At 38.5% G+C, this 15,012-nt stretch overlaps 1 protein-coding gene across 1 annotated transcript in view; it reads left to right on the plus strand.

Annotated features, from left to right (window-relative positions):
- The window catches only part of LOC121428598 (serine/threonine-protein phosphatase 2A activator-like), a 53,608-nt gene that overhangs the window by 17,677 nt on the left and 20,919 nt on the right, over nucleotides 1–15,012 (plus strand). The window contains exons 3-6 of the mRNA XM_041625355.1: nucleotides 4,593–4,679; nucleotides 6,644–6,769; nucleotides 12,492–12,709; nucleotides 13,798–13,922. Coding sequence (XP_041481289.1) covers nucleotides 4,593–4,679; nucleotides 6,644–6,769; nucleotides 12,492–12,709; nucleotides 13,798–13,922 — 556 coding nt within the window. The remainder of the gene's footprint in view (nucleotides 1–4,592; nucleotides 4,680–6,643; nucleotides 6,770–12,491; nucleotides 12,710–13,797; nucleotides 13,923–15,012) is intronic.

The raw sequence follows: 15,012 nt of genomic DNA on the forward strand, positions 1-15,012 counted from the left end.
TAAATTAACATTGGTTTATAAAAGTTTTACAAAGAAAAAATATATCTTAGTTTTGGACATTCATTAGTTTACTGAATTCATCTGGGCCTGTCTTGGCCCATATGTTTGTACAAAAAAATCAGAATTTCTCAATTTGAGGTTTACAAGTCAAAAGAAGTCATATAATTCTGAATAGTTTGACTTATTTGATGAAAAAAAGATTCTCAAGACGTTACAAAACAAACGTAAGGAAGTGGCCTTTGGATTTGGCCTCGTGCCGTGTCCGCCGCCCCAGAGATTTCCTTGTGAGTGCTCTATCGGCTGCATTTCTTCTCCGATCATCTTCAAATTTGGCTTGAAGGTTGAGTATGGTATAGCAAGGAAGCATATTGATTTTGGTGTGGGCGGAGGTCACATGGTAAGGTCAAAGGTCATTTTCAGGTCAACATTAAAGTTTACATCAAGACTCTCTTATGACACCTAACTCCGCAACCGTAAGTCACTTTTTAACCAAACTTGGGTGATAGATGGACTTGGGGAACCTGCATGTTATGCTGCAGTCAGAGGTCACATGGTAAGGTCAAAGGTCATTTTCAAGTCATTGTTGAAGTTAACATGCAAGACTCTCTTTCTCCACAACCATTAGTCACTTTTCAACCACAGTTGGATGGTAGATGGACTTGGGGGACCTGCATGCTAGGGTCATTGTCGCCCATGATAATTTTATTTTTTTGTCAAATTTCTGTGTGAGCTCTATATATCGCAATGACGGATGAGTTCGGGGGATACATGTGCTCGGCTGCGCGACCCGCCGGCATCTCTAGTTAAAGTTAATGAGGTGGGGGCCACAATGTCCCTTAAAGAATAAGTAAATTATTGCCCCTGCATGAAATAACAGTATAGCTTCATCTTGCGCCCTGAACCCATCGATTTCATCACCTTTGGATATCCCAAAATGCATCAATCTGCTCTCTTGAACACGTAGTTTTACCAATTATACACGCTAAAATTCCTTCAATTTCTATTGGCGGTATTGTTGGCTACATCAAATTAAAATGATACACAATATTATAATACTTAATTCTATTTACTTGAATTTGATTTTTGATGACTAACCGTATTATTGACTGAAAACGATATTTCTCGACACATGTGTTGAAAAATGAACACATGGTATTAATAGTCAGACTTAGGGTGTGTTTATGCTTCCATTGCGAGGACAAAATCAGCGATTTCAAACATCGATTCAAAACGCCGATCATAAACGTGGTTCTGGGAGTGCTGTTTATGCTTAACTTTACAGAGCAAATCATGATCTCCAGCTGGCTTCGCATCGTAAAGCGAGGTCAAATTGGGCGCGCCTTTTTTCGAATTTTTTTTTCCGATTGTTGTTATTACGTAGAGATAACATGGAGCACTACGACTGTATTTGCCGGCGGATTTTCATCTCACCGGAAGCATGTACCAAATGACGTCATTTAAACATGTTTATGATCGTGGTTCTGTTTATACTTCCCCAAAAAGCCTGATTCTGGTCAAATGACGTTTACAAACACACCTTTTTGTGAGTTTACGATCGGCGTTTTGAAACAGCGTTTAAATGAAAGTAAGCATGGACGCAACCGTGTTTTGGACTAACCACGTTTGGAAACGCTGATTCTGACCTGAAAAGTGGAAGCATAAACACAGCCTAAGGTTTATCAAGGGGCGTTGAGTCCTATCGCGATCTACATGTATGCATGCGTGGTCACATCAATGGTGATGAACATAATCCCTCCAGCTGATAATACCGGGGAGTTGGGACATCTTTCTGATAAGACAATATACAGCAGAGCAGCAGTTCCGCCCGCTGGCCGCTGTAGTTTCATAGTGCAATATCTACGCATTTCATGCCATTTCGTTCTATGCACCGAACAAATATCCCCAATATTCTGGTGGAAAGGGAGAGAAAACATGTTTTCATCAACTTCGTTTTGTTATGATTTGATGCCGCATAAGGTGTATCCTGAGATAGTATATTTAAGCTAATAACTCGCGTTTGAGTCTGACTACATGCAAATCACTCTCAATGAGTGACCGTATGAGCTTACATCTTACAACCGCATGCCACCGCAGCTCCCAGCAAACTGACGTACTTCTCCAATAATGCCAAACAGCCAAAGCATATCACGACATGAAATACCGCCCTCTATGATCAAACTGTGAGATACATCTTAAAGGTATAACTCATTATGCTACACAGCCCCTCCCTAAGTCTGGGCTGTCCTCGGACCAGGTATATTAACGATAAAGCATAAAAATGAATTTATTCAAATATTATCCGGCTCTTCCCAAGAAGTATAGAAAACAGTAAGACATCGTTAAAAGTGTACAGGTATATATACATAAAGGAAGTACCATTCTTACATTAACAACCAAAATAATCTACATACAGAAATAGATAGAAAGAGCGAAGAGAGAAGTAGTGAAAGCAGGAAAATGTGAAGATGAGAATGACATAAGAAAGGTTAGAAAATAGGAAAAGGAAAACATGGAAGCAAAAATATAAAGCATACATCAAGGCATAAAACAACATTTTGAATACAAAATAAAATGCATCAGAGTCTTTTACAATCTGTTTTGGGCACAAAGTAATATATAGCGAAAGTTGTGTCCAATATCCTGCAGATTTCTAAGTGCTAGAGGATTTCTTTGGGGGGTTTCTTCAAGGTGCATGTCTAGAACTACTTTTCATCATCTCGATCTCTCTCTAAAGACTTCTTTGGAGGCAAAGGCGTTAACCTGCCGTAACAATCAGCAGATGCGCATCCATTCCAACGCAATTCCTTCGAAATATCTATCTGAAGAACAACATCACATGCCAAGTTACATTCCGACCTTGGTCACACTCCTATTTCCTGTAGAGTGTATCTTGCTTCATCTCTAGCTGTGCATCCTCCTATAGGACTTCTCCACACTAGACTTTGAAGCCACTGTTGACCAATCGGGCCGGTTGACTGACTGATGCTCTGCTTCCAAGATCTACCTGACCGAAGGTTCTTTCTGTTGGTATCTGCTCATTGCTGATGTCAAGTTCCACGGTAACCACCCTTGCCTGTGCAAAGATCCAACCAAGTGCCCGATGATCCGTCCTGATCTCCTTCCATAGAAGTTCTGTTGCAGCTCGGAAATACTACAATGAACCATGACTTCTTTTCAGTCCAATAGTAGCTTTTTTTCTCTGCTTTCTGAATGCAGTACCCCACTAGTATAGGATGTGACTTGCTCCTTCCCAACATAAGACAGCTCCAGTTCCGTTGTTGCAAGTATTGCATATCCAACAAGTACTTCTCTTCGACATTCAGAGATCCCCATCTCCACTCTGCACTTAACCTGCGCGGAATTTCTGATCCATTCTTCATAGCCCCTCGCTGTTTAGTCATTTATACAACACTATTTCATATGTACACAGACGACACTTTAGTAATGTGCAATAATTCCCAAGCTATCTTTGCTGTCCTGCCTCATGTTGGCAAGCTCCAGGATCAACATCATAGTCAACATACACCAGCGTATATGCAGGGAAAAGTCGCTCCTCCGTTTCCAGGTGCTCCCCGTAGGCGCTCTAACTTCATAGGCGCCCCTCACAGGCGCTTCTCGTAGGCGCTCCTCACAGGCACCCCTCACAGGCACCATTCCTAGGCGCTATACATTTACATGTATAGGCGCTTTCGACTCTGTCGTCTACACACTGACTCAATAGGCGCTATTCACCCACGTGTATAGGCGCTATCTCCGCCACATACACTCAAGGAGCTATTCACCAACGTGTATAGGCGCTACCTCCGCCACACACAAGGCGCCATTCACCAACGTGTCTAGCAGAGCTGCCAAGTAGTACTGATTTTCCGTATTTAGTACTGAAAATAGAGAAGAATACTCATGGTTTCATGCAAAATACTGATTTCTTAAGCTTGAGTTTATGTGTTGTCCTATGGTATTCCTGTGAAAATACTAATTTCCTCACCAAAATACTGATTTTCAGCCTTGAAAATACTGAAATGTTCTTGTTCAGGTTGGCAGCTCTGGTGATTAATTAACTCTTAATTTTACACAACGCATATTTAATAATCATTCAAAATGTCATTTTATTTTCTTTGAAATGATACCATGCTTGTTGTAATCATGCTATAAAAAAAAGCAGGATTCAAAAGTATTGGATGGGGTCTGAATTGAAAAGCTGCAAATCCTAACCATTTCAGAAAATGTCAGGTATTTTTTGTGTAAGTTATCAGAATTATCAGTTTTCAGCTAAGATTTCATGAATTCACAATGATGACTTGATTTCACTGTACCAGATCAAAATCTATGATAATATGTTGGTAATTAACCTTGATTTAAAAGCTTTCTCATCAGATAATATCTGCTGCAATTACTTTCTTTTTGCCTTTAATGTGTAAGTATGAAATTAGGGAAGTGTAAATTGAGTTTTAAAAAGTTTTTTTAATAACAAACTTTTCTTCTCTTCAATCTTCTCTGTTCCTCTCTTGCCCCACCCCACATGTCATCTGCCTTTTCCCCTCCACCCCCCACCCTTCTCTTCTGTTGTATGACCCCGCCCCCTTTTCTCATAGGCGTATGCAGACTACATGTTCTTTGTTACAGCACTGAATGATGTTGCCACCGGAACCAAACTTACCGATCAATGCACAATGTCACCGGTAGGCACAGAAAAGGTTTCTTATTTCTTGATCTGTTGTACACACAGTATACAGTGCGTATAAAAAAAAAAACGGGACAGATTTTAAAAGTCTATAAAATTTTTGTTTCAAATTATGATGTCTATATTTTGGTGTTAATAGGTGCTCTAAGGTCTTGTCTTTCAAATGCTATTAAAAAAATTTCATTTTGTTCATGCGTGAGCAAACACGGAATGTTTTTGTCTGGGGTTAAAAAGGAGGCTTGCGCCAAAATGGCATAAAATTGTAAATAAGACGATCGGACTTCTTGCTAATTAGCAGACTTCCTCTTATCCTTTTCATTATCTTTGCCATAATTTTCAAATCATGCGGTCGAAATTCATTTTCAGATCTACTTTTGTTCTGATGTTGTTTCTTTTTAATATGCTCTCTGTTAGCTTTGAATATTCCTTCTTCAAGCTAAAACGATTTTCAACTGAAGTATGTTAGAGTGTAGATTTTTTTTCAAATACTTTCATTGTGTGCTACAAAGGTTATGGTCCCTTTTGAACAGTGCCACACAGATGGACGGGGGCTCGGGATGACTCCCCCCCCCCCCTCAATTAAAAAGAAATCATGACCAAGAAAAAAGTGGACAGGAAAAGGAAAGGTAGAAAAAGTTAAATATGATATGATTTTTTTAATATTATGTCAAAATCTATCACAAAATTTGATATTATAATAAAAAAAAGTGGGAATATTTGCATGCTTACTTCGCTCACTCACAACTTTTTAATATATTTACCCAATCTGCCATATCTAGCTCCTTCAAAATTGACTCAATACACCATTGTCATTGAAAGACATGAATTCCTTCCTGTGTTTCCTGTCAAGCAATTTAACATGGTCAAAGAATCAATGACCCCTTGAAAAATAGATTCATGTCTTTTAAAGCTACATAACATACTTTGTTTAATATAACAAAAGGATTTGAATAATCACAAGTTTTTCCAATTAATAATGCAAATCTTCTTGCTTGGGTTGACAAAAAAATCTTCTTTTCTCAGTTACTTATGAAGGAAAATTAAAAGGTAAGAGAAGTTTAAATGAAATAAAATAATACAAGTAATAATTCAAGCAAAGAAATAAATTTGTGAATAAAATTTGACAGCATAATTTGAAAATTGTGGCACAAATAATGAAAAGGTCCAGAGGAACTCTACTGATTAGCAAGAAGTCTGATTATCATATTACTCATATTCTGCAATTCTGGCGCAAGCCTCTTTTTGAACCCCCAACAAAAGCGTACCGTGTTTGCTCAAGCATGAACAAAATTCGTTTTTTTAATTGCATTTCAAAGATAAGACTTAGAGCACCTATTAGCACCAAAATGTAGACATGATAATTTGAAACAAAAATTATATAGACTTTTCAAATCTGTCCCGTTTTTTTTTTTACACGCACTGTATGAGCTATAAGTTTGTGTTATTATTTTGTTTCTTTTTCATAGGTATAATTACTTCGTTCCATCTTAGTTTTCAGGTATATTACCGCCCTTTCACACAGTAAAAATATCGTAATTTGAATGACGACTCCAGTGAAAAAATAAGGCTAATGACAAATATTTAGCAGGTGTGAAACCAAACTAGACCATGATTAGAATCACGAACGCAAATCACATTCACGATTACAATGGCAATCACCATTACAATGATGACTCAAGATTTACATGTGAAAAGGCCCTTAGTTATACACCAAGAAATGATTCCTCACATTCCATCAAAAGTATATTTGTCCACTTTCTACAATGTTGGTACACATCTTTAACACTGACATCAGTACAAAAAAGATGAGGGAAGTCTTGTCATTGAAAAAGTTTAACAAACTCGATACCAAGTGACAATAGTTCATTCCTGTATGAACATCTCACATTTTGATTATATGTCAACATCATTCCAGTTTATGTGTTGTTGTTTTTTTTCTTCAATATTTTGACTCATTTTCAGGCATGTGAGAAGGTTGTTGCACTGCTCGACGAATTGAAGTTGTGGATAGATAATATTCCCCCTGTAGACCAACCACAGAGGTTTGGAAACATGGCTTACAGGACATGGCACCAGAAACTTGAAGATGTAAGTCAAGGGTCTCAAGCATTTCAAGAAACAGTTTGGCCCGAATTCACAAAGGTGGTTTTGAAAACCCACAGTTGAGCCCGTGGTTTATGCAGATTTCCTGTATAAATTACGCTTAATTTAGCGCGTATCAAGCGCTTGTTTTAAAAATTCCAATGTCGATGGGCGCTTTTGTCACAGTGCGCCAAATTGACGCCTGTTACCATAGTTAGATAGGCTATTTTATTCATTGAAGAGTGGACTCATTCAAAACAGTAGACTCATGAATAAAATAGCGTGGATAACCACGACAACAGGCGTCAATTTGGCGCACTGTGACAAAAGTGCGCATCGGCATTGGACATTTTTTTAATATACGCGGTAAAACAAGCGTAATTTATACAGGAAATCTGCATAAACCATGGACTTAACCGTGGGTTTTCAAAACCACCTTTGTGAATTCGGGCCATAGTGACTTTCACTGACTATTTTTTGTCTTAGCCAATCAGGTACAAGGATTTCAGTAGCTTATAACAATAGTCTGGTGAAAATCACTGAATATTTGTTTCATGTAATGTTCCCGGGTATAAAAGGATGCGGCAAGATCGGCGAGCACGAATTTATGAGCATCTATCTTAATGCAAGTTTTGAACACTGGTTTAATTGCATGTGTCGTTTTGGCAAAGAGACTGCATAATTTGACCTATAGAGGAAGACAATTGAGCCAGCACACTTGAGCTCCAATATCATATGCATTGTGAGGATTCGTTCCAATACGATTATTTTTTTAATAGTTGCAGATCGGTATTTTAATTATGATTTTTTTTTAATATCAGTTGCTTTTGCTGTTTGATTGGAAAGTGTTTAGATCTGTAATAGTTTTTGAGAATACATCTTGTCGATCGCCCAGGTGTGTTGATTGATCCCATGCACTTTGAATACCCGTGATCCCTGGGTCCTAACCCAGTGCTCGGCTGTCCATACCATGCCAGCAGTGCCTGCATCATGGACCTGTTACGGATGGACATTCAACGAGAGCATTTTATGACCACCAACTGTTTCCAGCTGTCAAAATCGTTGTCTTACCCTTAACTTTCTCTTTACGCGGTTTTTACGACGACCGCCTGAGGCGATTGTTAACACAAGCTCCTTTCGGACAATGATCGTCACCGATCGATCACTGGTCCTCATTCGACCAAAGACGGTCATCTTTTAGCCCTGATTGCCAAAAGAAAAAGTCCCTACATTACCTAGAATGCATTACGCAATTCATATCCGGTTTTTCAGTACACGATTTTAGGCTGTCTATAATGCGCGATTGTCGTCTGACCATCAAAAGAAATCCTACTACATTTCATCAATCCTGTGGAATTTTACGCCCAAATGAAAATCAACTTCTGACCGAAGGTAAGCGCTACTATCGACACCAATATTGTCCAAAATAGATGCATTTTTAACGTTTTTTGCACATTTCTCTGTCAAATTTCAAGTGCATCTTTGTCGTAAATATACTGATCTGCAAGGTGATATCAATCCATTCTATGTACATTTGCGATGTACGTAAAAAATATGTTTATGCACACCTGTTTTTGTCTCACCTGCGAAGCAAAGTGAGACTATAGGCGCCGCTTTTCCGACGGCGGCGGCGTCAACATCAAATCTTAACCTGAGGTTAAGTTTTTGAAATGACATCATAACTTAGAAAATATATGGACCTAGTTAATAAAACTTGGCCATAAGGTTAATCAAGTATTACTGAACATCCTATTAGAGTTTCACGTCACATGACCAAGGTCAAAGGTCATTTAGGGTCAATGAACTTTGGCCGAATTGGGGATATCTGTTGAATTCCCATCATAACTTTGAAAGTTTATGGATCTGATTCATGAAACCTGGACATAATAGTAATCATGCATCACTTAAAATTTTGTGCAAGTTTCAGGTCTCATGATTAAGGTCAAAGGTCATTTAGGGTCAATGAACTTTGGCCGAATCGGGGTATCTGTTGAATTACCATCATAACTTTGAAAGTTTATTGGTCTAGTTCATTAAACTTGGACATTAGAGTAATCAAGTATCACTGAACATCCTGTGCGCGTTTCAGGCCACATGACCAAGGTCAAAGGTCAATGAACTTTGGCCGAATTGGGTGTATCTGTTGAATTACCATCATAATTTTGAAAGTTTATGGATCTCATTCATGAAACTTGTACATAAGAGTAATCAAATATCACTGAAAATCCTGTTTGAGTTTCAGGTCACATGATCAAGGTCAAAGGTCATGTAAGGTCAATGAACTTTGGCCAAGTTGGGTTTTTTTTGTTGTTGAATAACCATGATATCTCTGTAAGTTTATTGGTCTAGTTCATAAAAAGTGGACATAAGAGTAACCATGTGTCACTGAACATCTTGTGCGAGTTAGAGTAGTATTCAAAGTCAGCACTGCTGCTATATTGAACCGCGTGATGCAGGTGAGACAGCCAGAGGCATTCCACTTGTCTTGTTTCTGCAATCATTTTCATAGCGCTAACGTTCGCTGCTGTGCATTGCTTTTGTAAAAGTGAACGAACAACTTCGCAATGGGAAGGAGCAGCGCACATTTGATTTCTGCTTTCCATCAGTGATAGCGTGTTTTACGACCGGTTTGATGGGCGTCAGCTGCCAGCGCTCTGTTTATAAAAGTATTAGTGGTGATGGTCTTTGGCCCAAAGGAGGAGATTCGTTGAATGTCCATCCGTAATTTTGCCTTCCCCGATTCTGCCCCGCAAAGAAAAATTGCGCTTAATGTCACAAAATCTCAAGATTGGATCAAAACAATGCTGAATTGGGCCTCTTTAGAGCTAGAATTATGATCAGAAATAGAATTTCATTGCTGAAATGTTAATTAAAACCATTAACAGATGACTTTGTGATTATGGAGAGTGCAGGGCCAATTCAAGAACCCACTAATATGTTTTGAAGCCGCAAAGCACGAAAAAATTAATCCCGCGAAAATAAATGTTTACAGTAAAATGATGTCCTCCCAAACCACCATGCATGTGATGGACCAAACCTATTTTTCCATCTAATATATGTGAGATTCTTCAACACTGTCAGTTTCTACTACAGCAATTCATCATGAAATTAATTCCTTTTTCTGAATTGAAAGATTCAACATAGACAAGTTTGTGCGTTCATTTTCTGTAGTTTTTGTCTCACCTGCGAAGCAAAGTGAGACTAGGCGCCGCTTTTCCGACGGCGGCGGCGGCGTCAACATCAAATCTTAACCTGAGGTTAAGTTTTTGAAATGACGTCATAACTTAGAAAGTATATGGACCTAGTTAATAAAACTTGGCCATAAGGTTAATTAAGTATTACTGAACATCTTATTAGAGTTTCATGTCACATGACCAAGGTCAAAGGTCATTTAGGGTCAATGAACTTAGACCATGTTGGAGGAATCAACATCGAAATCTTAACCTGAGGTTAAGTTTTTGAAATGTCATCATAACTTAGAAAATATATGGACCTAGTTCATGAAACTTGGACATAAGGTTAATCAAGTATCACTGAACATCCTGCATGAGTTTCACGTCACATGACCAAGGTCAAAGGTCATTTAGGGTCAATGAACTTTGGCCGCATTGGGGATATCTGTTGAATTCCCATCATAACTTTGAATGTTTATGGATCTGATTCATGAAACTTGGACATAATAGTAATCAAGCATCACTGAAAATTTTGTGCAAGTTTCAGGTCTCATGATTAAGGTCAAAGGTCATTTAGGGTCAATGAACTTTGGCCGAATCGGGGGTATCTGTTGAATTACCATCATAACTTTGAAAGTTTATTGGTCTAGTTCATTAAACTTAGACATTAGAGTAATCAAGTATCACTGAACATCCTGTGCGCGTTTCAGGTCACATGACCAAGGTCAAAGGTCAATGAACTTTCGCCGAATTGGGTGTATCTGTTGAATTGCCATCATAACTTTGAACGTTTATAGATCTGATTCATGAAACTTGTACATAATAGTAATCAAGCATCACTGAAAATTTTGTGCAAGTTTCAGGTCTCATGATTAAGGTCAAAGGTCATTTAGGGTCAATGAACTTTGGCCGAATCGGGGGTATCTGTTGAATTACCATCATAACTTTGAAAGTTTATTGGTCTAGTTCATTAATCTTGGACATTAGAGTAATCAAGTATCACTGAACATCCTGTGCGCGTTTCAGGTCACATGACCAAGGTCAAAGGTCAATGAACTTTCGCCGAATTGGGTGTATCTGTTGAATTGCCATCATAACTTTGAAAGTTTATGGATCTGATTCATGAAACTTGTACATAAGAGTAATCAGGTATCACTGATCATCCTGTTCAAGTTTCAGGTCACATGATCAAGGTCAAAGGTCATGTAAGGTCAATGAACTTGACCATGGCCATGTTGGGGTTTTTTGTTGAATAACCATCATATCTCTGTAAGTTTATTGGTCTAGTTCATTAAAAAGGGAAATAAGAGTAACCATGTATCACTGAACATCTTGTGCGAGTTAGAGTAGTATTCAAAGTGAGCACTGCTGCTATATTGAACTGCGTGATGCAGGTGAGACGGCCAGAGGCATTCCACTTGTTACCAAGAGGGCCTTACAAAAATATGCTCAACGTTACAGATTATGAGTGCTATGGTGAACAAAACCAAACAAAGCCAGTGAGATCAGGTCTAGGATGAATCGGGGTCTAGTTTCACAAAAACATGGTATCAGGCATACACTCCGACCTCTTTTTATCCAGACGTACACATGCCAAGATTTTTTATTCAATCTAGTACGTGGGGAAATGAGATGAATACTTAATTGGCATTGGTGCTGGTCCCAACGTGTCCACATAAGAGAGGTTGGACTGTATCATAAAAAGATTTTCAAAGTTTTCTATAGACCTTACGCATGTGACGTCATAATCTTATAGCGCCCTCCCTCAGAGGATATAGGAATATGTGTAAATGGAGTTGTCATAGATGGTGACATTTATGCATGAGGCCTATATAGTGAACATACACATTTCTATAGTGAGACAAATTTCCCAACTTGTGGTATTTTGTTCAATTCATTAAATAATTTGTCCTTGATTGTGAGGATAAAGGGGGTGCATGATAATGGTTTTCCATATGATGTCATGGGTTTGTATGTGCAGCTTTGGTTTAAAAAAAATGTGCTTAAACTTTCAAAGAATATGATTGGTTTGATAATTTAGGCCCAAGGTACACATGTGTCGGGGTGGAAGCCGCCTCCGACGCCAGCCTCCAGCCTGCAATTTGGTGCATCTACACATACGCCAGAACTAGACTGAAACCGCTTTGAGGTTCTTTATCCATAACGACTATCCAAGTGACACGTATACATATCTTTTCATGTCAACATTTTCTATTGTTCGTGAGCAATAACTATTGTTCCCTAATTTACCTATTTCTACTTCAGTGGTCAAGCCAGCTTTTAGGTGTACTCGGTCCAGTCTGGCAAATAAAAATAGTGAGGTGATACACATAAGTCAAGCCGAATTGGGCTGGCCTCGATCCACCTTCCGACGTATGTGTATCTTGGGCCTTAGTTGCTCTTATCATTCTATTCTTTGAACAAATTCAGTATCCCCTCCTGAGCACCCCCTCCTATCAAATTGTTTTTTTAATTTTCTTATTTATTTTTTAACTTTTTTTTTTTTGACCATTGTCCACATGTAGAAACTCTTTTTAATCTCACTTTGCACACAGAAAAGCACTGACCTGATATTGACGATCTTGCCAGAACATCAGAAGGATGCGGTGATTGAATTGAAACCCTACCTGACCGATGGCTTCGGAAACTATACCAGGATCGACTATGGCACAGGGCACGAGATGGCCTTTGCTGCGTTCCTCTGCTGTCTCTGCAAACTCAATATCCTAATCCCGACTGACTCGTTAGCATTGGTCAATAAAGTCTTTGTCAGGTAATGATGATGCAGAACAAACAACTGCACGACTAATTTAATAAAGAATTCAAGACAATATTGGTCAGAAAATAAAGAAAGATCATGTACATCGGTATATGACTGTTTCCAATTTGTTCTATACATTTCTCTGCTTCAACCTGACACAAAGTGATAAACGTTCGTTGACTAAGCGAAAACGTGTGACAGGTTTTTGTAAACTTTGGATGAAAATATTCCTATGACTTGAGAGAGAAAATAAAAAATAAAAGAATGGAGTGGTGGGAAATGGAATAGTTCAGGAGGGCATCTCATGAACATTTCTTTTCTGACAAGTCAGATCTGACAACTTTCCTTGATTTTGAACGGTTGAGAAGCACGGGTGTCTGACTGTTGTTATGGTAACTGTAAGATAAAACAAACTTGTCACAGGACACCAGTCCTTTCATGCATTGCACGTGATGTACCAAAATTTACCCAGACTAGACCCCCAAACCCTGCCTTTACAGGAAGGCTTGAATTTGAATACTGGTGATGAAAAATAGGCTATGAGGTCCAGTCAGTTTCATCCCAAGTAGTTTCTTAGTAATTTATTAGTTTTATTTTTAAATCAAATGATTTGTTCACCTGTATTTTCACATTTTACAAGATAATATAACCGTGATATCAGGGGGGAAAAACATGGGGGCTCTGGGCAATTTCACCCTTGAAATGCTCAAAAGAGCTCTGGGAAAAAAAATCAGCCCTGAAAAACCTCCATCCACTGCAATGTTAAAGCCTATCCAAGGGTGCTGATTTAGGCCGTAGATTGTGAAATGTACCCCCCCCCCCCCCGAAAAAAAAAATGCCTGATTGGGCTCCGTAACACAAAGATTAGCGATCAATCGCTAAATGAACTGACCAATCAATATCAATGTTACACGCGCATTAGGTTTGAAATACTGACCAAGGACCAATCAGTGCGGTTCTTGCATATTTGCGATTAATCGCAGACTTTTGTGTTACGTAGCCCAGATATAATTGATATATACATTTGTCCCAGAAGGTTATCCACGGTAGCCAAGCAGTTAAAAACAATGTCTTTCACCTTCCTCCTTTGTTTTTTATAGATACTTGGATCTCACTCGAAAGCTACAGACAACATACAGAATGGAGCCGGCAGGGAGCCAAGGCGTCTGGGGGCTCGATGACTTCCAGTTTCTACCATTCATGTGGGGAAGCTCACAGCTCATTGGTGAGTAGTTGATTTCAAATACGGTGTGAGAAGTTGTACATGTAGGTACTGTGATTTTAAAAAGATATGCTGTTGAGCTAGGCTCCAAAAGTTAAAAGATTGATACTAATTGCATTATTGAAAGCTTAATTCAAACACCAGTCTTGCTTCCCATATAGTGTTGTGTCTGGTGTTTGTTTTGTCCGTCACTAATACCTGTGATCAGCACCTTTAAAGCTCAACACTGAGTGATATTTAATTAAACACCAGCCTCCCTTCGGGTATTATGTGGCTGGTGCTTATTGTGGTCCAACACCAATACCTGAGATCAACACCTTTAAAGCTCAACACTGAGTGATGGTAATCTGAACACATGCCCTTCTCCTCAAGTTCTATTTGGTCTAACAACGGTGACCATTGCTGGTCCAATACCAGAGGTCAACACCTTGAAATCTCAACAGCAGGTACTGTAAATCTCAGTATCAGTCTCGCTTCAGTTTTGGTGTTGTGGCTGGTGTTTGTTTCACTCCAACACCAATGTGTTCAACACTTTGAAAGTAAAACAAGTAGTGATATTAATTCTAACACCAGTCCTGCATCGAGTTTGGTGTTGCAGCTGGCATTTGGTGCAAGTTGAAACAGTTTGCCCAAGAATGAGAATCACCAATGCCAGCATTCAGCACCTTCAAATCTCAAAGGGATGGTCCGGGCTGAAAGTATATATAGCTTATTAAATAGAGTAGAATTCACTGAGCAAAATGCCAAAAATTTCATCAAAATCTGATAACAAATAATAAGGTTATTGAAGTTTAAAGTTTAGCAATATTTGTGAAAACAGTCGTCATGAATATTCATTAGGTAGCATGACGATGTCACATCCCCACTTGTTCTTTTGTATTTTATTATATGAAATTAGGTTTATTATAAAAAAATTCTCTAAGAACTAGAAAAATTGGATTGACAACTGATCTAGTGCATTAGATATTTGTTGCAGCAACTTATTTCATTATAAGGGAGACATATTATTCACACAAGTATGAAATAATGAAAAAAAATTATGATTTTATGTAATAACATTATGACATCTTCAGCCCACCTAATGAATATTCAT

The sequence above is a fragment of the Lytechinus variegatus genome, chromosome 15 (assembly GCF_018143015.1).
Source record: "Lytechinus variegatus isolate NC3 chromosome 15, Lvar_3.0, whole genome shotgun sequence".
In the NCBI taxonomy this organism is placed as follows: domain Eukaryota; kingdom Metazoa; phylum Echinodermata; class Echinoidea; order Temnopleuroida; family Toxopneustidae; genus Lytechinus; species Lytechinus variegatus.